The sequence below is a fragment of the Dryobates pubescens genome, chromosome 26, assembly GCF_014839835.1.
Source record: "Dryobates pubescens isolate bDryPub1 chromosome 26, bDryPub1.pri, whole genome shotgun sequence".
Lineage (NCBI taxonomy): Eukaryota > Metazoa > Chordata > Aves > Piciformes > Picidae > Dryobates > Dryobates pubescens.
In genome coordinates, this window is record NC_071637.1 from 15,783,175 (window position 1) to 15,804,685 (window position 21,511).

Below are 21,511 nucleotides of genomic sequence, written 5' to 3' on the forward strand. Positions count from 1 at the left end.
GAGGAGAGGGGAGGGAGGCGGGGGCGGCCATGTGCCGGAAGTGACGCAGGGGACGGCCGCGGCCGGCAGCGCCGCCGCCGGAGCGGGCAGGCGCCAGAAAGGTCCCGCGCGGTGGCGGTGCGCGTGCGCCAGCCCCGCCCGCGCGGCCGCACATGCGCCGTGCGCCCCCGGCCGCGCGGGCGGCCGCCGCGCCGCCCCTCCGGCGATCCGTAGCTCGGTGCCCTTCGACCCGCCGCGCGGGGTCAGGGGGCGGGCGGCCATCTTGTGGCGGAGGCGGCGGCGGCGGCCGTGGCCGGTTGTCGTCGGTGAGGCTGCGGCGCGCCCTCCCCCGCGGGCGGAGCGGCCCCGGGCGCGGCCCGGCCCGCAGCCATGTCCTCCTTCTCGGAGTCGGCGCTGGAGAAGAAGCTGTCGGAGCTGAGCAACTCCCAGCAGAGCGTGCAGACGCTGTCGCTGTGGCTCATCCACCACCGCAAGCACGCAGGGCCCATCGTCTCCGTTTGGCACCGGGAGCTCCGCAAAGGTAACGCGGGCCCGCTGCGCTTTGGCCGTCGGCCGCCGCTTCGCTGCTCCCCGGGCGTGGGTTGGGATCCCGGCGGGACCGGGGAGCGGTGCGGGTCGTCGGCTCTGCCGCCGCGGCGGCCGGCGGAACCAACCCGCGGCCCGGCGAGGCGGCGGCCGCCCCGACAGCAGCTCCAGCTGGTGGGCACCGCGGGCCGGCTGCGGGGCCGTGGCTGGGGGCGGGCTCCGCCTGACGGCGGCCTCAGGACGCCTGCGGTCGGTACGGGGAGAGGTTTGTAACCGGGGAGAGGCGGAGCTGGAGCGCCGCCGGAGCCCGGGCGCCGTTCCGCTGCTGCTGTGGCTGCGCTCTCTCGGGGTCCCGCGCACGGCTGGCGGGGATGAGGGCGGTGTGCGCCGGGCGGGAGCGCGGGGGGTGCGCGGCCCCGGCCGCTGGGCAGGTAGCGATGTGCTGAGCGCTCGGCCCTGGAGCCCTTCGGGTTGGGAAAGCTCTCCAAGGTCACCCAGTCCAGACAAAAACCCAGCCCCACCGTGCCCACCAAACCCTGGCCCCAGGTGCCTTGGCCGCAGGTTTTGGAGCCCCTCCAGGGCTGGGGACTCCACCGCCGCCCTGGGCAGCCTGGGCCAGGCCCTGACCACTCCTGGGGTAAAGGAATTTTTCCTCATCTCCAACCTAAGCCTCCCCTGGCACAACTTCAGGTCATGTCCTCTGCTTCTATCTGAGACTGGGGAGAGGAGACCAACCCTCACCTCACTCCAGGTTCTCTTTGATGTGCTGGAGAGAAGGGATCCATCCAGAGGGACCTGGAGAGGTGTCCCCAGGACAACCTCAGGAGGTTCAACGAGACCCAAGGGCAAGGTCCTGCCTCTGGGTCAGGGCAATCCCAGGCACTGCTGTAGGCTGGGCAGCAACTGGCTTGAGAGCAGCCCTGAAGGAAAGGCCTTGGGGGTGCTGGGGGAGGAGAAGCTCAGCAGGAGCCAGCAGGGAGCACTTGCAGCCCAGAGAGCCAAGCAGAGCCTGGGCTGCAGCAAGAGAAGTGTGGCCAGCAGGGCCAGGGAGGGGATTCTGCCCCTCTGCTCCACTCTGCTGAGCCCACAGCTGCAGCTCTGGGGCCAGTGCTGGAGCCTCTGTGCCAGGAGGGATCTGGAGGGGCTGGAAGGTGTCCAGAGCAGGGCCAGGAGGAGGAGCAGAGGGCTGGAGCTGCTCTGCTGTGAGCACAGCCTGAGGGAGTTGGGGTTGTGCAGGCTGGAGAGGAGAAGGCTCCCAGGAGACCTCATTGTGGCCTCCCAGGATCTGCAGGGGGCTGCAAGGCTGGGGAGGGACTGCTCAGGCTCTCAGGCAGTGATAGGAGCAGGGGGAAGGGAATGAAGCTGGAGGTGGGGAGGAAGTGCCTCACCATGAGAGTGGTGAAGCCCTGGCATGGGCTGTGCAGGGAGGTGGTTGGGGCCCCAGCCCTGGAGGTGTTTGCAGCCAGGCTGGCTGAGGCTCTGGCCAGGCTGATCTGCTGTGGGGGTCCCTGCCCATGGCAGGGGGCTGGGCCTGGCTGAGCCTTGGGGTCCCCTCCAGCCCTGACCGCCTCTGTGAGCGCTGTGGAAGTTGCTCTGAGCCTGAGGAGCTTCAGCAGCTGGGAAGGCCACACTGCTTGTCATGGCTGCAAGGCCTGAGCCATGGATGCAAACTCTGCTCTGGGTTTGGCTCTGTTTTCCCTCCCCCCTCTCCTTCCTTCCTTCCCTTCCTTCCCTTCCCTCCCTTCCCTTCCCCTTCCCCAGCCAAATCCAGTCGGAAGCTGACCTTCCTCTACCTGGCAAATGATGTCATCCAGAACAGCAAGAGGAAAGGGCCTGAATTCACCAGGGAGTTTGAGTCAGTGCTTGTGGATGCTTTCTCCCACGTTGCCAGGTAGGTTGCCCTCCCTGCTGGCTCTGCAGCCCTGCTGCCCAGGCTGCCAGCCCTCGGGCCCGGGGCTGGGGGCTGCTTCCCCTCCCCTCCCAGTGCAATCACAGGGTGGCAGGGACCTAAAGAGACCTCCCAGGCCCAGCCCTGTGCACTTTGCACAGAAATGTGCTCAGGGAGGGAGGCTTCACAGCCTCTCTGGGCAGCCTGCTCCTTAGGTCCCTCAGGGCCTTGCTGCACAGTGGCTAAAATGATGCTCCAAGGGCTGGGGCAGCTCTGCTCTGCTGCAGGCTGAGGGAGCTGGGGTTGGTCAGCCTGGAGAGGACTCCAGGGGGACCTCAGAGCTGCCTTCCAATGCCTGAAGGGGGATCCTGCAGGGAGGCTGCAGAGGGACTTCTCATGAGGGTGTCCAGAGCCAGGCCAAGGGGGAAGGGTTTGAAGCTGAGGCAGAGCAGGGGCAGAGTGGAGCTGAGGAAGAAGTTCTCCAGAAGGAGGGTGGTGAGACTCTGGCACAGGCTGCCTCCTGCCTGGAGCTGTTCAAGGCCAGGCTGGGTGAGGCCTTGAGCCCTGAGCCTGGCTGAGAGGGGTCCCTGGGCACAGTGAGGAGGTTGGAGGAGAGGAGCTCTGAGCTCCCTTCCAGCCTGAGCCCCTCTGTGAGCCAAACTCTACTGCTGTGTCCAGCAGCTCCCCTCCAAGCTGTCCTTCCTGAGAGGGTCACTCAGCCAGGGGGGGCTCTGAGCCTGGCTCTCATGTCAGGAGAGCACAGTTCCAACCCTCAGGGAGCCACTTCTGTGCAGTCTGTGGCTGGGAGGTACTCAGTGGTAAGATTTCTCTCTGGCCAAGCATCTTGGGGTGAGGCTCAGCCCCTGGCAGCTTCAGCCCCATGCAGCTCCTGTGCTCTGTGTCTCAGCTGTCACCAGAGGCCCTGGCAGGTTTGTTGATGGGAGGTGAAACTGAGCTTGTGCTTATTGGAGCCCCCCAAGGAGTGGCCTTGGCCCAGAGGGCTTTGAGGTGTGGAGCTGAGCCTTTGGGGTGCTGGGCTCTCCTCAGTCCCCTGCTCTGAGCACAGCTCCTTTCCCTCCTGCTCCTTCTGCTTTGGTCTTTAGAGCCTTGCTGGAACCACAGAATGGGTTGGAAGGGACCTTAAAGAGCTTCCACTTCCAAGCCCTTGCCATGGGCAGGGACACCTCCCACTGGCCTCCCAGCTTCCAGCCCTGGGGTCCCCAGAGCTTCCCCTGGGCAGCCCAGGCTGCTGCCTCACCACCCCCCTGGGAAGAATTGCTTCCTGATGCCAAACCTGACTCTGCCTTCTTCCACTTTGAGGCCATCACCCCTTGTCCTGTCCCTCCCAGCCCTGGTCAGAAGTCCCTTCTCAGCTCCCCTGTAGCCCCTTCAGGCACTGGCAGGCTGCTCTAAGCTCTCCCCAGAGCCCTCTCTGGGCTGAACAGCCCCAACCCTCCCAGCCTGTCCCCACAGGGGAGCTTCTCCAGCCTCTGACCACCCTTGGGCCTCCTCTGGAGCCTCTCCAACACTTCCTTGTCCTTGTGCTGGGGGCTCCAGGGCTGGAGCCAGCTCTCCAGGTGGGATCTGAGCAGAGCAGAGGGGCAGAAGCCCCTCCCTGGACCTTGAGGTGGGAGGGATTCTGCAGCTGGAAGGGAAGGCTGGATGCAGCCCCCCAGGATGGGCTGTGCCTGGGGCAGGAGCTCTCTCAGCAGCCTCATTCCTGGCAGCTGAGCCAAGTGCTGTGTTCAGTGGGGGCTGTTCTGGCTGAGGCTGAGCCTCCAGTGCTCTCCAGGAGGGATCCCAGTGCCTGATGAGCCAATCAAGCTGCCTTTTAATTGGGGTGAAGCAGCTCTTCCACCTCCCTGCAGTGGCTTGGGGCAGTGCTCTGAGCAGGGTCTGACTCCTCTGAGCAAACCCTGCAGGGCAGCAAGTTTCTGCCTTCAGAACCCTTCCAACCCTGGGAGGGGGAGGGGGTGTGGGGGGCACTTCCTGGCTGCCTTTGGCTCTGTTAAAAGAGGAAGGTTGGCCTTCAGGCTGGTTTGTGTGGCTTGTCTCTGCCCAGCAGCTGCTGGCCCTGGGAGCTGCCCTCCCCAAGCCTGAGGGCTGCTGCTCAGCTGAGCCAGAGTGGTGTTGGTTTGGGGGTTTGTTGTTGTGGTTTTTTTCCCCCTGCTCTTTGAACACAGAGAAGCAGATGAGGGCTGCAAGAAGCCCTTGGAAAGGTTGCTTAACATCTGGCAGGAGAGGAGTGTGTATGGCAGTGAGTTCATCCAGCAGCTCAAGCTCTCCATGGAGGACTCCAACAGCCCCCAGACTAAAGGTAAGCAGCCTGCTGTTGGCCTCTGCTGGAGCTGGGCTGCAGGTGCTCCACACTGCACTCAGAGCACTGCCAGGAGCTGAGCTCTGGGCTCCTCCAGCTGAGCTCTGGCCAGAGCTGGGCATGGGCTGGCTGGAGAGGAGCCTGGTTCCCCTTAAACCCACAGCTGCAGTTTGAGGCTGGAGGATGGCAGGGAGGTTAATTGAGGCACTGACTGCTGCTGCTGCAGGGGCAGAGAGCCCCCCTGGGGCTGCAGGGGGGCAGAGAGCTCTGCAGGGGCAGAGAGCCCCCTGGGGCTGCAGGGGGGCAGAGAGCTCTGCAGGGGCAGAGAGCCCCCCTGGGGCTGCAGGCAGAGAGCTCTGCAGGGGCAGAGAGCCCCCTGGGGCTGCAGGGGCAGAGAGCTCTGCAGGGGCAGAGAGCCCCCTGGGGCTGCAGAGGCAGAGAGCCCTGCAAGGGCAGAGAGCCCCCTGGGGCTGCAGGGGGGCAGAGAGCCCTGCAAGGGCAGAGAGCCCCCTGGGGCTGCAGGGGGGCAGAGAGCCCTGCAAGGGCAGAGAGCCCCCTGGGGCTGCAGGCAGAGAGCCCTGCAAGGGCAGAGAGCCCCCTGGGGCTGCAGGGGGGCAGAGAGCCCTGCAAGGGCAGAGAGCCTCCTGGGGCTGCAGGCAGAGAGCTCTGCAGGGGCAGAGAGCCTCCTGGGGCTGCAGGGGGGCAGAGAGCCCTGCAGGGGCAGAGAGCCCCCTGGGGCTGCAGGGGGGCAGAGAGCCCTGCAAGGGCAGAGAGCCTCCTGGGGCTGCAGGCAGAGAGCTCTGCAGGGGCAGAGAGCCTCCTGGGGCTGCAGGCAGAGAGCCCTGCAAGGGCAGAGAGCCCCCCCCGGGGCTGCAGGGGCAGAGAGCCCTGCAGGGGCAGAGAGCCCCCTGGGGCTGCAGGCAGAGAGCTCTGCAGGGGCAGAGAGCCCCCTGGGGCTGCAGGGGGGCAGAGAGCCCTGCAGGGGCAGAGAGCCCCCTGGGGCTGCAGGGGGGCAGAGAGCCCTGCAAGGGCAGAGAGCCTCCTGGGGCTGCAGGCAGAGAGCTCTGCAGGGGCAGAGAGCCTCCTGGGGCTGCAGGCAGAGAGCCCTGCAAGGGCAGAGAGCCCCCCCCGGGGCTGCAGGGGCAGAGAGCCCTGCAGGGGCAGAGAGCCCCCTGGGGCTGCAGGCAGAGAGCTCTGCAGGGGCAGAGAGCCCCCTGGGGCTGCAGGCAGAGAGCTCTGCAGGGGCAGAGAGCCCCCTGGGGCTGCAGGCAGAGAGCTCTGCAGGGGCAGAGAGCCCCCTGGGGCTGCAGGCAGAGAGCTCTGCAGGGGCAGAGAGCCCCCTGGGGCTGCAGGGGCAGAGAGCCCTGCAGGGGGGCAGAGAGCCCTGCAGGGGCAGAGAGCCTCCTGGGGCTGCAGGCAGAGAGCCCCCCCTGGGCAGCAGGGGCAAAGAGCCCTGCAGGGGCAGAGAGCCCCCCAGGGCAGCAGGGGGGCAGAGAGCCCCCCAGGGCTGCCTGTGGGGTGCAGTGCCAGTGGCTGGTGTGCTCCTTGCCAGCTGGAGAGCCAAAGCTGTCTCACCTGCTCTGAGAGCAGCCAGCTGCCCTGCTCACTGCTTCACTGAGTGCTGCTGGAGCTCTCAGTCTCCTCCTGCTGTGGCTGCTGCACTTCCTTGTGGCTCAGCAGGGAGGGTTTGCTGGCTGCAGGGTGTCCCCAGCAGCTTGCCTGGCACCAGCTGACAGCATCTGGGGGAAGCAGCAGCCTGCATCCCTTCCTGTGGCTGGCTCCTCACAGTGCCCCTCACTGCTTCAGCCAGGGCTGGGAAGCTGAGGGCAGGGTTTGGGGTTGGCTTTTGTGCTGCTTCCACAGAAGCACAGAATGGGTTGGGATGGAAGGGAGCTCCCAAAGGCCACCCAGGCCAACCCCCCCCTGCCCTCAGCAGGGACATCCTGCCCTGCAGCAGCTTGCTCACAGCCTCCCCTTGCACAGCTCCAGCCATGGGGCCTCAGCTCCCTCCCTGGGCAACCTGCTGCAGTGTTCCAGCAGCCTCCTGGGGCACAACTTGTTCCTCCCCTCCAATCTCAATCTGCTCTGCTCTCATTTCAAACCCCTGCCCCTGCTGCTGTCCCTGCAGGCCTTTGGGAGCAGTCCCTCTGCAGCCTTGCTGCAGCCCCCTGCAGGTACTGGGAGGCTGCTCTGAGGTCTGCCTGGAGCCTTCTCTCCTCCAGGCTGAGCACCCCCAGCTCCCTCAGCCTGGCCTTGCAGCAGAGGTGCTCCAGCCCCATGAGCATCCTTGTGGCCTCCTCTGGACCCTCCCCATCAGCTCTTCTGCCCACGTGTACCCTGGCCCCAGGGCTGCTTTGCTGCTGCTGGAGCATCCTCACCTGCAGTGGTGTGAGCCAGAGAAGCTGAGCAGGGCTGAGCAGTGCCTGCCAGGTGGGACAGCCCCTGGCCTTTGCTGAGGGCAGGAGGCCCCAGGCTGTGCAGTGCACCCTGCTGCTGCTGAGGGCTGTGCTGCTGTGCCTCTGGGGGGTGAAAGCCAACCTCCTGTAGCTGCTCACATTGGAGTGCTGGGGGTGAGATCCCAGCCCTGGGGGCCAGCTGTGCTGATCCTGGGGCCAGCTTGTGGAGGTGGTTATAAGGTGGGCAGAGCTGGCATCCTTACTCATGGCTTCAGTTGCAGAGGAGAAGAAGTCACTCAAGAGGACTTTCCAGCAGATACAGGAGGAGGAGGATGATGACTACCCTGGCAGCTACTCCCCCCAGGACCCCAGTGCTGGGCCCCTGCTGGTAGGTGGGAAGGGCTGGGAGTGGGAGAGGCTGTGCCCCCACCATTCCCAGCTGGGACAGCCTCTCTTCCCCTGTGGGACAGCCACAAGGTGGAGCTGCCAACCAGTGAGAGGCCTGGGCTGGGGGAGGCAGCTGGGAAGCCGGTGTGGAATGGGGGAGAGAGGCTCTGTGCCCCTGGGAGCAGCCACTCTGAGTGCTTGCAGCTGCTCTGACCCCAGCTCTGAGCAGTGCCACCAGCAAAGACCCTCAGAGGGCTGCTGGGGGAGGGCAGACCACAGTCTGAATTCCCTCTGAGGTCAGGCTGTAATTTCTCAGCCCTGGAGCTGGAACACAAACCCCATGGAGTCCCAGAGGGGCTCAGGCTGGAAGGGAGCTCAGAGCTCCTCTCCTCCAACCTCCACACCATGCCCAGGGACCCCTCTCAGCCAGGCTCAGCTGCTCAAGGCCTCACCCAGCCTGGCCTTGAATATCCCTGGGGAGGAGGCAGCCACAGCCTCCCTGGGCAGCCTGTGCCAGAGTCTCAGCAGCCTCCTACTGAAGGCTTCTTCCTCAGCTCCACTCTGCCCCTGCTCTGCCTCAGCTTCAAACCATTCCCCCTTGGCCTGGCTCCAGCCCCCCTCAGCAAAAGTCTCTCTGCAGCCTTCCTGCAGGATCCCTCCAGGTCCTGGCAGCAGCTCTGAGGTGCCCCTGGAGTCTCCTCCAGGCTGCTCACCCCCAGCTCCCTCAGCCTGCCCTCCCAGCAGAGCTGCCCCAGCCCCTTTGTGGCCTCCTGGGCTCTCCACACAGATTCACTTGCAGGAGCTCTCTCTCTGAGCTATCCAAAAAGCTCAGGAGAAGCTTGCTACAGACTTCTGGAGGCTGCCAACTGGAAAGAGAGGGCTGCAAGAGAATCCTTCTGCCTGCTGGAAGCTGCAGGGTGAACATATGTTGAAGCAGGGGCTGGTTGGGAGGGCAAGCAGCCCAGCCTCCATCTGCTGGTGTGTAAACACTGGGAGAAGCAGGGAGCAGTTGCCAAGGAAATAAAAGTGAGGGGATTTGGGTGGCTTTTTGTTGTACTTTGCCTCCAGATGCTTTGCAGCTTGTGGTTTGGTTGGGGTTTGGTTTTGTCCCTTGCTGCTAAGCTTTGCCTTTGTTCCCCTGGGAGATGATTAACTCCTTGTAAAGCAGCAGGGAATTTTGGGTGCTGGTTTTCTTCCTTCCTTCCTTCCTTCCTCAGCTTTAACCCCAGATCCATTGTTCAGGGGCTCTGGTTGCTGTTCAACCCATGGCAGTGGAGTTTAACCTGCAGCAGGGGTGGCTGCAGGGTGGCTCTTCCAGCTTCCCAGACCTCCTCCAAGCAAACAGCAGGGTGGGGGTGGGGGGGGTTAAAGCTTCCCCTTCCACCTTCTCTCCTTTTTGAGGAGGAGGAAATGTCCTCTTCTGGCTTCCACCTCCTGCTGAAGCTGGGCTGGCTTGGGGTTTTAAACTGGCAGGTTTTTATCCCCCTTAAAAGCCACTGAGAGGTGGAGCCTGAGGGGTTCAGGTGGCTGCAAAGGGGACAAGAGGGGGTGGGGGTGGAAAGCTCTGCTTCCCCCCCCCAGGATTGGCCTCTCTGCCATCAGAGGTTCTGGCAGGTAACCAGCCCCAGAGTGGCAGATCTCAGATGGATGGAAGTCTGACAGCTTGCTTTGGGCTGATACAGAACCACAGGATGGGAGGGGTGGGAAGGGACCTCTGGAGCTCCTCCAGCCCAACCCCCCCTGCCAGAGCAGGGTCACCCAGGGCAGGGCACACACAACACACCCAGGTGGGGCTGGAAGCTCTCCAGAGCAGGAGACTCCACAGCCTCTCTGGGCAGCCTGCCCCAGGGCTCTGCACCCTCACAGGGACAAAGTTTTGCCTCCTGTTCCCCTGGCAGCTGCTCTGCTCCAGCTTGCCCCCAGTGCCCCTGGTGCTGTCCTTGAGCCCTGAGCAGAGCCTGGCTCCAGCCAGTTTCCCCTCCTGTTCCCCTGGCAGCTGCTCTGCTCCAGCTTGCCCCCAGTGCCCCTGGTGCTGTCCTTGAGCCCTGAGCAGAGCCTGGCTCCAGCCAGTTTCCTCTCCTGTTCCCCTGGCAGCTGCTCTGCTCCAGCTTGCCCCCAGTGCCCCTGGTGCTGTCCTTGAGCCCTGAGCAGAGCCTGGCTCCAGCCCTGCACATCTTTATCCCCAGCACTGAGGGCACCCCCCAGGCTCCTCTGCTCCAAGCCCCAGCTCCCTCAGGCTGTCCTCAGCAGGGAGATGTTCCACTCCAGCTCCATCCAGGGCTGGGGGTGGGTTGGCTCCCTCAGCATGCCCCCAGGGAGCAGGGCCAGGGCACCGCAGCCCCCGGGGCTGAGGGGGAGCGCTCAGCCGAGGGAGGCAGTCCCAGCCTGAGGGAACAGCGAGGGCTGAGGGCTGTTTCTCACCCAGCTGTGCTCAGGTGCTTGTCAGCTTTCTCTCAAGTGCTCTCTTGTTCGGAACAGGGAGGTTTCCACCACAGAGCCTCGAGGAAGCTGATCCTCCCGGGGCTGACCCCTGGGGGGTGGTGCGAGGCGGCGAGCGGCCGCGGCCGGAGGAAGCAGCAGCTTGGAACGTCGGCCAAGTCTTCCCCCAGTGGCTGCTCTGAGACCTCAGCTGCAGCCACCCCGACCACAGGAAGTGGCACAGGAGTTTGCCTGGTTTCAGTGTTGGCCAACTTTTGTCTTGCAGACTGAGGACCTGATCAAAGCCCTGCAGGACCTGGAGAACGCGGCGTCGGGAGACGCGACGGTGCGGCAGAAGATCGCCTCCCTGCCCCAGGAGGTCCAGGACGTGTCCCTGCTGGAGAAGATCACAGGTATGGGGCTGGGAGGGGGCTGAGGGCTCAAGGTGGTCTTTTCTTCAAGGAAGCCCAGCTTGTGGGGGGCTGAAGTCCTGCTCCTGTGTCCTGCTCCTGTGGCTCCGGGGAAGGTTCACCTCCGGCAGCCCTCTGAGGTGAAGCTGAGGAGGAAGCTCGGAGAGCTTTGGGGCAGGTCAGAAGCATTTGGCAGGGTCCCAGAGGAAACAAGGCCAGAGCTCTGGGGTGTTTGATGGGAGCATTGAGGCTGCTGGGTAGCTGTGAGTTGGGTCAGGCTGGGCTGGGTGCTCCCAGTCCTTGCTTGCCAGGGAACAGGAAGCTGCCCGCCCCTGCCCGGCCCCCAGCCTTTGTTTCGGCACCCTGGCAAGGTCACCTGGGCAGGGGGCAGCTGCAGCCTGCCCTGCCCTGAGCCTCATTCCTGCAAGTTGTTTGAATGCAAGGAGCTCCTCAGGAGCTTCACTTCCTCAGTGCTCTGTGAGCCACTCTGAGAGCTGGTGTGCAGTGTCTGGGTCTTGCTTGGAGCACCCCAGCAGCGTGGGTTGGAAAGGGCCTCTGGAGGTGGAGTGCAACCTCCTCCCCCTCCCGAGGCAGGGGTCCCACAGGGATGCAGCCAGGCAGGCCTGGAAGGTCTCCAGAGGTGGAAACTCCACCACTTCCCTGGGCAGCCTGCTCCAGGGCTCCATCACCCTGAAAGAAGTTCCTCCTCCTGCTTAGATGGAGCCTCTTCTGTCCCAGTTTGTGCCCCTTGCCCCAAGGAGTTGCTCAGAGAAGGGAGGCCAGCAGGTGTGAACGTGGAAGCCACTTGGCCTAACTCCAAGCACAGCCTGATGGTCTGAGGGCACAAGCTTCAACTTGGAACAGCTTTTCCTTTGGGTGTGAGGGAGCAGAGCCCTGGGGCAGGCTGCCCAGAGGGGCTGTGGAGTCTCCTTCTCTGGAGAGCTGCCAAAGCCCACCTGCATGCCCTCCTGTGTGACCTGCCCCAAATGGTCCTGGAGCTCAAGGATCTCCAGAAGTCATAGGCTCCTAGAGTTGCCAGGGTTGGAGGGGACCTCGAGGGGAGGAGAGGAGGAGGAGGATGGAGGAGGATGGAGGAGGAGGAGGATGGAGGAGGAGGAGAGGAGGAGGAGGAGGAGGATGGAGGTGGAGGAGAGGAGGATGGAGGTGGAGGAGAAGAGGATGGAGGTGGAGGAGAGGAGGAGGAGGATGAAGGGGGAGGAGAGGAGAAGGAGGATGGAGGAGGAGGAGGATGGAGGTGGAGGAGAGGACAAGGAGGATGGAGGAGGAGGAGGATGGAGGGGGAGGAGAGGAGGAGGAGGATGGAGGGGGAGGAGAGGAGGAGGAGGATGGAGGGGGAGGAGAGGAGGAGGAGGATGGAGGTGGAGGAGAGGAGAAGGAGGATGGAGGAGGAGGAGGATGGAGGTGGAGGAGAGGAGAAGGAGGCCGGGCTGGGGCAGTGAGCTGCAGCTCTGCTGCCTGAGGCCAGCCTGAGCCCCTGGCCTGCCCTGGAGGTGGCTCCAGGCTGGAGAGGAGGAGGCTGGGCTGGGGCAGTGAGCTGCAGCTCTGCTGCCCGAGGCCAGCCTGAGCCCCTGGCCTGGAGGTGGCTCCAGGCTGGAGAGGAGGAGGCTGGGCTGGGGCAGTGAGCTGCAGCTCTGCTGCCCGAGGCCAGCCTGAGCCCCTGGCCTGGCCTGGAGGTGGCTCCAGGCTGGAGAGGAGGAGGCCAGGCTGGGGCAGTGAGCTGCAGCTCTGCTGCCCGAGGCCAGCCTGAGCCCCTGCCCTGGAGGTGGCTCCAGGCTGGAGAGGAGGAGGCTGGGCTGGGGCAGTGAGCTGCAGCTCTGCTGCCTGAGGCCAGCCTGAGCCCCTGCCCTGGAGGTGGCTCCAGGCTGGAGAGGAGGAGGCCGGGCTGGGGCAGTGAGCTGCAGCTCTGCTGCCCGAGGCCAGCCTGAGCCCCTGGCCTGGCCTGGCAGACAAGGAGGCGGCGGAGAGGCTCTCCAAGACGGTGGACGAGGCCTGCCTGCTGCTGGCGGAGTACAACGGGCGGCTGGCGGCGGAGCTGGAGGACCGGCGGCAGCTGGCGCGGATGCTGATCGAGTACACCCAGAGCCAGAAGGACGTCCTGACCGAGAAGGAGAAGAAGCTGGAGGTGAGGGCTGCCCGGGCCCGCCTGCAGGGGGCCCTGCCCCGGCCTCTGCCGACGGCCCTCGGCCTCAGGCTCCCTCCGAGCAAGAGGCTCCCCCTGACAAACAGACTAAATGCCCACTGCCCACAGCCTCTTGCCCTCTCTGTGCCCACAGCCTCTTGCCCTCTCTGTGCCCACAGCCTCTTGCCCTCTCTCTGTGCCCACAGCCTCTTGCCCTCTCTCTGTGCCCACAGCCTCTTGCCCTCTCTCTGTGCCCACAGCCTCTTGCCCTCTCTCTGTGCCCACAGCCTCTTGCCCTCTCTCTGTGCCCACAGCCTCTTGCCCTCTCTCTGTGCCCACAGCCTCTTGCCCTCTCTGTGCCCACAGCCTCTTGCCCTCTCTCTGTGCCCACAGCCTCTTGCCCTCTCTCTGTGCCCACAGCCTCTTGCCCTCTCTCTGTGCCCACAGCCTCTTGCCCTCTCTCTGTGCCCACAGCCTCTTGCTCTCTCTCTGTGCCCACAGCCTCTTGCCCTCTCTGTGCCCACAGCCTCTTGCCCTCTCTCTGTGCCCACAGCCTCTTGCCCTCTCTCTGTGCCCACAGCCTCTTGCCCTCTCTCTGTGCCCACAGCCTCTTGCCCTCTCTCTGTGCCCACAGCCTCTTGCCCTCTCTCTGTGCCCACAGCCTCTTGCCCTCTCTCTGTGCCCACAGCCTCTTGCCCTCTCTCTGTGCCCACAGCCTCTTGCCCTCTCTCTCTCTGTGCCCACAGCCTCTTGCCCTCTCTCTCTCTGTGCCCACAGCCTCTTGCCCTCTCTCTCTCTGTGCCCACAGCCTCTTGCCCTCTCTCTCTCTGTGCCCACAGCCTCTTGCCCTCTCTCTCTCTGTGCCCACAGCCTCTTGCCCTCTCTCTCTCTGTGCCCACAGCCTCTTGCCCTCTCTCTGTGCCCACAGCCTCTTGCCCTCTCTCTGTGCCCACAGCCTCTTGCCCTCTCTCTGTGCCCACAGCCTCTTGCCCTCTCTCTGTGCCCACAGCCTCTTGCCCTCTCTCTGTGCCCACAGTCTCTTGCCCTCTCTCTCTCTGTGCCCACAGTCTCTTGCCCTCTCTCTCTCTGTGCCCACAGCCTCTTGCCCTCTCTCTCTCTGTGCCCACAGCCTCTTGCCCTCTCTCTCTCTGTGCCCACAGCCTCTTGCCCTCTCTGTGCCCACAGCCTCTTGCCCTCTCTCTCTCTGTGCCCACAGCCTCTTGCCCTCTCTCTCTCTGTGCCCACAGCCTCTTGCCCTCTCTCTCTCTGTGCCCACAGCCTCTTGCCCTCTCTCTCTCTGTGCCCACAGCCTCTTGCCCTCTCTCTCTCTGTGCCCACAGCCTCTTGCCCTCTCTCTGTGCCCACAGTCTCTTGCCCTCTCTCTCTCTGTGCCCACAGCCTCTTGCCCTCTCTCTCTCTGTGCCCACAGCCTCTTGCCCTCTCTCTGTGCCCACAGCCTCTTGCCCTCTCTCTCTCTGTGCCCACAGTCTCTTGCCCTCTCTCTCTCTGTGCCCACAGCCTCTTGCCCTCTCTCTGTGCCCACAGCCTCTTGCCCTCTCTCTCTGCCCACAGCCTCTTGCCCTCTCTCTGTGCCTACAGCCTCTTGCCCTCTCTCTCCTCTCTGTGCCCACAGCCTCTTGCCCTCTCTCTCTCTCTGTGCCCACAGCCTCTTGCCCTCTCTCTCTCTCTGTGCCCACAGCCTCTTGCCCTCTCTCTCTCTCTGTGCCCACAGCCTCTTGCCCTCTCTCTCTCTCTGTGCCCACAGCCTCTTGCCCTCTCTCTCCTCTCTGCCCACAGCCTCTTGCCCTCTCTCTCTCTCTGTGCCCACAGCCTCTTGCCCTCTCTCTCTCTGTGCCCACAGCCTCTTGCCCTCTCTCTCTCTCTGTGCCCACAGCCTCTTGCCCTCTCTCTCTCTCTGTGCCCACAGCCTCTTGCCCTCTCTCTCTCTCTGTGCCCACAGCCTCTTGCCCTCTCTCTCTCTGTGCCCACAGCCTCTTGCCCTCTCTCTCTGTGCCCACAGCCTCTTGCCCTCTCTCTCCTCTCTGCCCACAGCCTCTTGCCCTCTCTCTCTCTCTGCCCACAGCCTTTTGCCTTGCCTCCCTCTTCTCTCTGTGCCCACAGCCTCTTGCCCTCTCTCTCTCTCTGCCCACAGCCTCTTGCCCTCTCTCTGTGCCCACAGCCTCTTGCCCTCTCTCTCCTCTCTGCCCACAGCCTCTTGCCCTCTCTCTCTCTCTGTGCCCACAGCCTCTTGCCCTCTCTCTCCTCTCTGTGCCCACAGCCTCTTGCCCTCTCTCTTCTCTCTCTGCCCACAACCTCCCTCTCCCCCTCTCTGTGCCCACAGCCTGCCTCCCTCTCTGCCCCAGTTAGCAGTGCTTTTCTGTGAACTGATTGGGTCCTTTAGATGTTCCTATGCTTGGCTGTCCCTCATCTGCCTCCCCACCCCCTGCTGGACAAGGGGCTGCAGTTCAAAGGGGATCTGGTGGTGTCCATCCTGTCCCAGCCACTCCTGCCTGCAGCCTGTGGCATGAGCATGTGTGGGGCTGCCCTGAGCCCAGTGAGGTGCCTGCCCTGCCCTGCCTCCCTGGAGGAGGGGACAGGAGGCTCTGCATGAGCCCCAGCAGCATGTCCCAGCTCTTGGAGGAGCTCCTTTCAGCTCTGCAGCCTGGTTCTGGGCTGTGAGGAAATAAAATGGCTGTGGCTGTGCCACTGCCACCTGAGAGCTGCCCCTCCTGAGGCTGCCTGGGTGCTGGGGGCTCTGGTTGGTGCCAGCAGCTGTTGCTGGGTGGGACAGGAGTTGCTGGAGGAGCTGTGGAAGGAGGCTGTGCTGGAGCACTTGCAGCTCTGCTTGCTGCCAGGCCACAGCTAATCCTCTGGCAGGCAGGCAGGCAGGCAGCAGCCTGCTGGGGTGCCACTGCCAGTGTGGTGTGCCCTGTGTTTGGAGCAGAGCTGCTGTGTCTGGGGGCTCTGGATGTGCTGCTCTCCCAGAGCAGCCTGGCAGAAGTGCTGATTGTGCAGCCCAGGGGGAGGGAGGGCTGTTCATCATTCTGTGAGCTTGCTTGGCTGGGCTCTCTTCAGGCAGAGGGTGTCTGGTTTGTGACTGAGTCATCAAAAGGCACTTCCAGACCTGGATGTGAGAGAGAAACCCAAATCCTCCTCCCTGGCACCTGGTTTCTCTGCTGGAGCCTTGGGTCAGGGCTTTTCTCCTTGCTGGAGGAAGGACACTTGGCTGGCAGCAGTGTGTTGGGGTGAGGAGGGGTTTGGGTGCTGGGGGAGGTTGCTGGGTGCTCTGTCAGAGAGGCAAGAGGCAGGCAGCAGAGTGCCAGGCAGCAGTGATTTGAGCAGCCCAGAGCAGCCCCCCCCCAACCCCCTCTGGAGCCAGCTTCAGCTGGGGAGTGAAGGAATTCATCCCAGGGGCATCAGGGGAGCATTGCTGAGGCACTGCCTGGAGTGGGGCAGCTGTGGTGGGGCTTGGTTTGGTTGGGAAAGGACCTTTAGGGCTCTGGGTGAACCCTGTGGAGTGGTTTGGGTGGGAAGGGAACCTCCAAAGCTCATCCAGCCCAAGCCCCCCTGCAGTCCCCAGGGGCAGTCCCAACCAGAGCAGGCTGCTCCCAGCCCCAGCAGCCTGAGCTGCCAGGGGGCAGCTCCCAGCTCTCTGGGCAGCCTGGGCCAGGCTCTCCCCACCCTCACTGCCAAACATTTCTCCCTGCTCTCCACTCTCCCTCTTTGAGTTCAAACCATCCCCCCTTGGCCTGTCCCAACAGGCCCTGCTCAGAAGCCTGTCCCCAGCTTTCTGCTCAGCCTCTGAGCACTGCAAGGCCCCCAAGAGGTCTCCCTGCAGCCTTCTCTTCCCCAGGCTGAGCAAGCCCAGCTCTCTCAGCCTGGCTCCCAGCAGAGGGCTCCCAGCCCCCTGACCATCCTCGGGGAGGTGCAGCTGAGGCCCCATCCCTGGAGCTGGAGCAAGCTGCTCTAGTGGAGGATGTCCCTGCATGGGGGGTGGGCTGGGGTGGCCTTTGCAGGTCCCTTCCAGCCCAACCCATCCCAGGATTCGATCTGGAGCCTCTTGGGGAGCATCCTGCTGAGGTGCAGTGTCCTTCTGGAAGGGCTGTGGGCCATGGGAGCTGTGCAGGGGCACCCCTGGGAGCTCAGCAGTGCAGTGGCTGTGCAGCCCTGAGGGCAGGGGGGATGCTGCTGCCGGCTGTAAGCCCCGGGGAGTGCTCTTGCTGGCTGGCTGCTGGCGTGAAGCTCCCGGCAGGGCAGCAGCAGGGTGGCCCTGAGCTGCAGGCAGTGCTGCTCCCCGGTGTCAGAGCTGCAATCTGAGCCGGGGGGGTTGCCCAGGAAGGGCTTCCATTGTTCTGCACTTGTCAGGGGGCTGAGGAACAGGAGGAGATGCTGGTTGCAGATACACAGCCTGCAGCTGCTTATCGCTGTTGCTGCAGCCTTTGATGTTGATAAGCTGCCTCTGCCTTTGTAGTGCTAATGAGCTGTTCAGGGAGGCCTCCCAGATTCTGGCAGCAATTAAGGGAGGTTTGAAAGCCCCAAGTGTTTGCTCAAGCCAGGAGGGGAGTCGGGGAACGGCTGAAACCCACCCAGCTGTGCAGATGTGGCTGTGCCCTGAGCAGTTTCCCCCTGCCCTGCGGCGGTGCTGCCCTCCCTCGCTCCTGGGGCAGCTGTGGACGGTGCCTGCTCCAGCAGCTGGCCAGAGGTGATGCTCCTGTGGGACTGCTCAGCCAGCCAAGGCCAGCAGGGGCTGGAGGAGGTGCCCCTGAGGCTGTTTGCTTGTGCCCTGAGTGATGAGCTCTCTGGGGTGTGTGTGCTGAGGAGAGCAGCAGGGGCAACCCCTCCCACCCCCAGGCTTTGCTGTGGGGAGGCTGAGCTGCAAGGGAGGCAGAGTTTGGTTGCCAGCCTGGGCCACTCTGAGAGAGCTTTGAAAGGCTGATGAGGAGGAGGAGGAGGCATCTCCAGCAGCAGGAGCAAGGCCCTGCAGAGGCCTCTGCTGCTGCCTCTTCCATTGGGCAGCTTGCAGTCATGGGGAGGCTGAGCTGCAAGGGAAGCAGAGTTTGGTTGCCAGCCTGGGTCAGTCTGAGAGTGCTCTGAAAGGCTGATAAGATGAAGATGAGGAAGAGGAGGCATCTCCAGCAGCAGGAGCAAGGCCCTGCAGAGGCCTCAGGGGGCATAACAGAGCTCTGTTAGCTGCCCTGTGCTCAGCCTCTCCCTTCTCTCTCCCCCTCAGGAGTACAAGCAGAAGCTGGCTCGGGTCACCCAGGTCCGCAAGGAGCTCAAGTCCCACATCCAGAGCCTCCCAGACCTCTCCCTGCTGCCCAACGTCACAGGGGGGCTGGCACCTCTGCCATCTGCTGGTGACCTCTTCTCCACAGACTAAAGGTTGCTGTGTTGCCCTGTTCCCACTGTCAACCAGCAGAAGGAAGAAGACTCTGGGCTTGGCTGGGACCCCCCCAGCCTTCCAAGATCTCCAGTAGGAAGGAACCTGCAGACCCTGCTTTCGACCTCTGCCTGCCCCCTGCTCACCCCCTCTGCTCACACTGAGGGGAGGAAGAGGAGCCCAGGAGGGAGTGGGGGATGGGCCAGGGAGGCAAACTTCCCTCCTCCTCGTCCATGCTCTTTAGTTGCTGTTTGCTCTTAGCACTTGTCACCCCCAGAGGCTGTGACGCTCGTGTGCCCCTGCGAGCCTCCGGAGCGAGGCTGCCCCTAGAGCCCCTGCCCCCTGTGCAAGCCCTGTGTCCTCTCTGAGCCCTGGCTGCTGAACCTCAGCCCTTGCAGCTGGAGAGGGGCTGCTGGGTGGCTGGCAGGCACTGTGCCAGCTCAGTGTGGGAAGGTGGCACTGACTGAGCAATGCCACAAAGTTTGCCTGCAGCCCACAGTTCCTCCTGCTGCTGCTGCTGCTGCTGCCCTTGGGGCTCCCCCCAGGCAGTGCCCAGGAGCAGCCTTCCTGTGTGGATCAGAGCTTCAGGACTCGCTCTGCTGAGCCATGCAGAGCTGGGTTAGCACCTCAAGGAGAGGGGAAGTCACTGTTCTTCCAGCTGCCTTGGAACTCCACCACATTGTCCCCTCTTGCTCACCCAAAAGGGAAGATGGGTGAGCCAGGCTGGGAGCTTGGCAAGGTGCACTGCAGCTGGGGGCAGCCCTGGCACAGGCTGACTCTGGGGCTGGATCCATGGAAAATGCTCTCCTCTCAGTTCCCTCCTGGCTCCAGTGAAGTTCCAGGTGGCCCCAGCCCTGATCCATGGAGCAAGCAGCCTCCTGCATGCGTGGAGGTGGCCCAGGAGGATGCTCCTCTCTCTGCCACAGATCACTGGGAGTTGATTTCTTTGGGTTTTATCATCAGGAAAAGGCAAAAAAGGTAACAGGAAAAAAGGGCAATCAAAGAGCCTCTGGATGCCCCTGGGCTGCTGGGCTCTGGCCAGCTGCTGTGGTTGTGGTTTCAGTTTGCCTTGGGTCTGACACTCTTGGACTCTGGTCACTGCAAACCATTCCAGCTGGGGGGAGCAGACTGGAGGGCAAATTCAGCCCCTCTCCCAGCAGAGCCTTCTGGAAACACTTGGGCTGCCCCCACAGAGGCTTGGTGGTGCTGAGCTTTGTGTCTCCCCTAGAGTCTTAGGCTGCTGCTGGCAGAGACAGGAGGGGAAACCTCCCTCCTCCTCCTCTTCCCCCCCCCCCCCCCAGAATGCAAAGCTTGTTGTGTGTCCCTGCAGGCTGCTCAGCAGCCTGCTCCCTCTTCACTTCAACCCCAAATGCAACACCTCTGGGGCCCTGGGAAGCTCTCCTCCTTTCCTCACTGCCACTTGAGTTTGTTCCCTTCTGTCCAAGCTCCTTGCCCCCCCGCCCCCCACATCCTGCCCAGCCAAATGTTTGGTGATTTATTTCCCCCCTCCCTCCTCCTCAGTTTACAGGGAAGCCTTGCAGTGCAGAGCTGCTCCTTCCATGGCTTGCTCTGCCACAGCCTTTTATGGTCCAAACCCTGCTCAGCTCCAGCACTCTGCACTCTCAGTGCTTTTGCCAAAAGGAGAAGGGGAAAACAACCAACAGCTCCCCCCCCAGCCCCCTCCCTCCCCACCCCACAAAGCAAACAAGCAGCAACCCAACCCCCCCCCCCCCCAAAGGGCCTCAAGAGCCCCAGGCCCAGCTGCTGGGAGTCACCCTGAGGCTTTCTGGCTTTTAACCACCCCCTGGCTTCACTCTGTCCCCAGCACAGGCCTTGGAAAGCTGATTTGGGTTTTTAGGGGGGGGGTGGTTGCTCAAGCTGGTGTTTGGTTTGTCCTGGGGGGGGGTTGTTGTTTGGGGGAGAGTTTGGTTTTGGTGGTTGTTGATTTTATTTGCAACCCTTCTGTTTTTACTCTATTTTGGGGGGGGGGGGGAGGGGTTGGTTTCAGAGAGGTTTGTGTCAGGGGGGGGTTTTATTCTGCTGCCCTGAAATGAGCTCTGGGTGGGGGTTTGAGTTTCCTTTGGGGTGGGCTTGCAGGGCAGGGGGGGAGGAGGAGGAGGAGGAAGAGAAGGAGGGGAGGAGGAGGAAGGAAAGGAGGAGGGAGAGAAGGGGAAGGAGGAGGAAAAGAAGAGGAGGGAGGAGGAGGAAGGGTGTGTGACTTGAGGTTCTCTTGAGGCTGAAGAGGTTGAGGCTCTGTTGTTTCCCTTGCCCCCAGGTGTGTTGTTTTTGCTGTTGTGTTGGGGGGTTGGTTTGGGGTTGTTTTTTTGGGGGGGGGGTTGGGTTTTGGGTTTGTTTTGGGGGTTGTGGTTTGGTTTTTTTAACAAGAGGGAAAGCTTCACCCTGTACATGAAGTGATGGAGGGATTCCTGTAGAGCTAGAGGGCTGCCCTTGGGGGCCAGCAGTATATTCTCAGTTGTCTCTCATAGATCTCTATTTTTGAATAAAGAGCCTGTCCTTGAGTGCTGCTGCTCTTGGGGTTTCTTCCACCACCCTGCTGGGGGCTCACCCTGCACCCTTGGGGTCTGCCAGACACCCCCCCCCTCCCCAGGCATCACAGGATGGGAAGAAGGGACCTCCAGAGGTCATCCAGGCCAGAGCAGGAGCAGCCAGGAACACATCCAGGTGGGTCTGGAAGCTCTCCAGAGCAGGAGACTGCACAGCCTCTCTGGGCAGCCTGCCCCAGGGCTCTGCACCCTCACAGGGACAAAGTTTCCCCTCCTGTTCCCCTGGCAGCTGCTCTGCTCCAGCTTGCCCCCAGTGCCCCTGGTGCTGTCCTTGAGCCCTGAGCAGAGCCTGGCTCCAGCCAGTTTCCCCTCCTGTTCTCCTGGCAGCTGCTCTGCTCCAGCTTGCCCCCAGTGCCCCTGGTGCTGTCCTTGAGCCCTGAGCAGAGCCTGGCTCCAGTTTCCCCTCCTGTTCCCCTGGCAGCTCCTCTGCTCCAGCTTGCCCCCAGTGCCCCTTGTCCCCAGGCTGCCCCCAGGCTGCTTGTGCCTGGGGCAAGGCCCTGCCGTGGCTGTGGCTCTTGGTCACAGCTTTCTCAGTCCCTCCAGGCCAGCCAAGGAGGTCGGGGGGAGGGGCAGGTGCCTGGGGGTGTGATGGAGGTGCCTGAAGTGATTTCATGAGGCTCTGCAAACAGCCTGGAAGTGTGAGGTAGCTGCTAGGTGATGGGGGAGAAAGCAGCCCCGAAGAGCCGACCCCGCGGTGGGAGCCTCTGCCGAGCTGCTCTCTCCTGGGGCTCGCTCTGCCGAGCCTCGGCTGCGGGAGTGACCTTCCCGCAGAGCTGAGCTGCTGTTTGGTTTAGCAGGGCCAGGCTCCCAGCCCGGCTCCCAGCCCGGCTCCCAGCCCGGCAGCGGGGGGCTGAGGGGGGCTGCAGGGGGCTGCGGGGAGCAGGGGCTGCTGTGGCCGCCCTGCGCTCAGCCCTGCTCCCGCCAGGGGCAGGCAGCTCGGCTCCTGCTGTTAACCCTTGGGGTGCCGCTGCTCCTCTGAGCCCCTGGGGCATCTCCTGAGGGCTGGGGGGAGGGGGCTGGCATGGCCCCCGTTCAGGTTTGAGTCCAGCCCTCATCTAACTAGCAAGGCTGGGGCTAACCCATGGC

General features: G+C 63.4%; 1 protein-coding gene across 2 annotated transcripts; it reads left to right on the forward strand.

Annotated features, from left to right (window-relative positions):
- Positions 1-275: 275 nt before the first annotated feature.
- Positions 276-17,922, forward strand: RPRD1B (regulation of nuclear pre-mRNA domain containing 1B). 2 transcript variants are annotated; one of them, XM_054173679.1, is made up of 7 exons: positions 276-520; positions 2,287-2,416; positions 4,597-4,730; positions 7,402-7,514; positions 10,218-10,344; positions 12,309-12,484; positions 17,712-17,922. In XM_054173679.1, the coding sequence occupies exons 1-7, from the start codon at positions 370-372 to the stop codon at positions 17,859-17,861; spliced, it is 981 nt and encodes a 326-aa protein (XP_054029654.1). In that variant the 5' UTR covers positions 276-369; the 3' UTR covers positions 17,862-17,922. The 2 variants fall into 2 exon arrangements, with proteins under 2 accessions (XP_054029654.1, XP_054029655.1); XM_054173680.1 differs by having other exon boundaries at positions 12,314-12,484.
- The last annotated feature ends 3,589 nt before the right edge of the window (positions 17,923-21,511 follow it).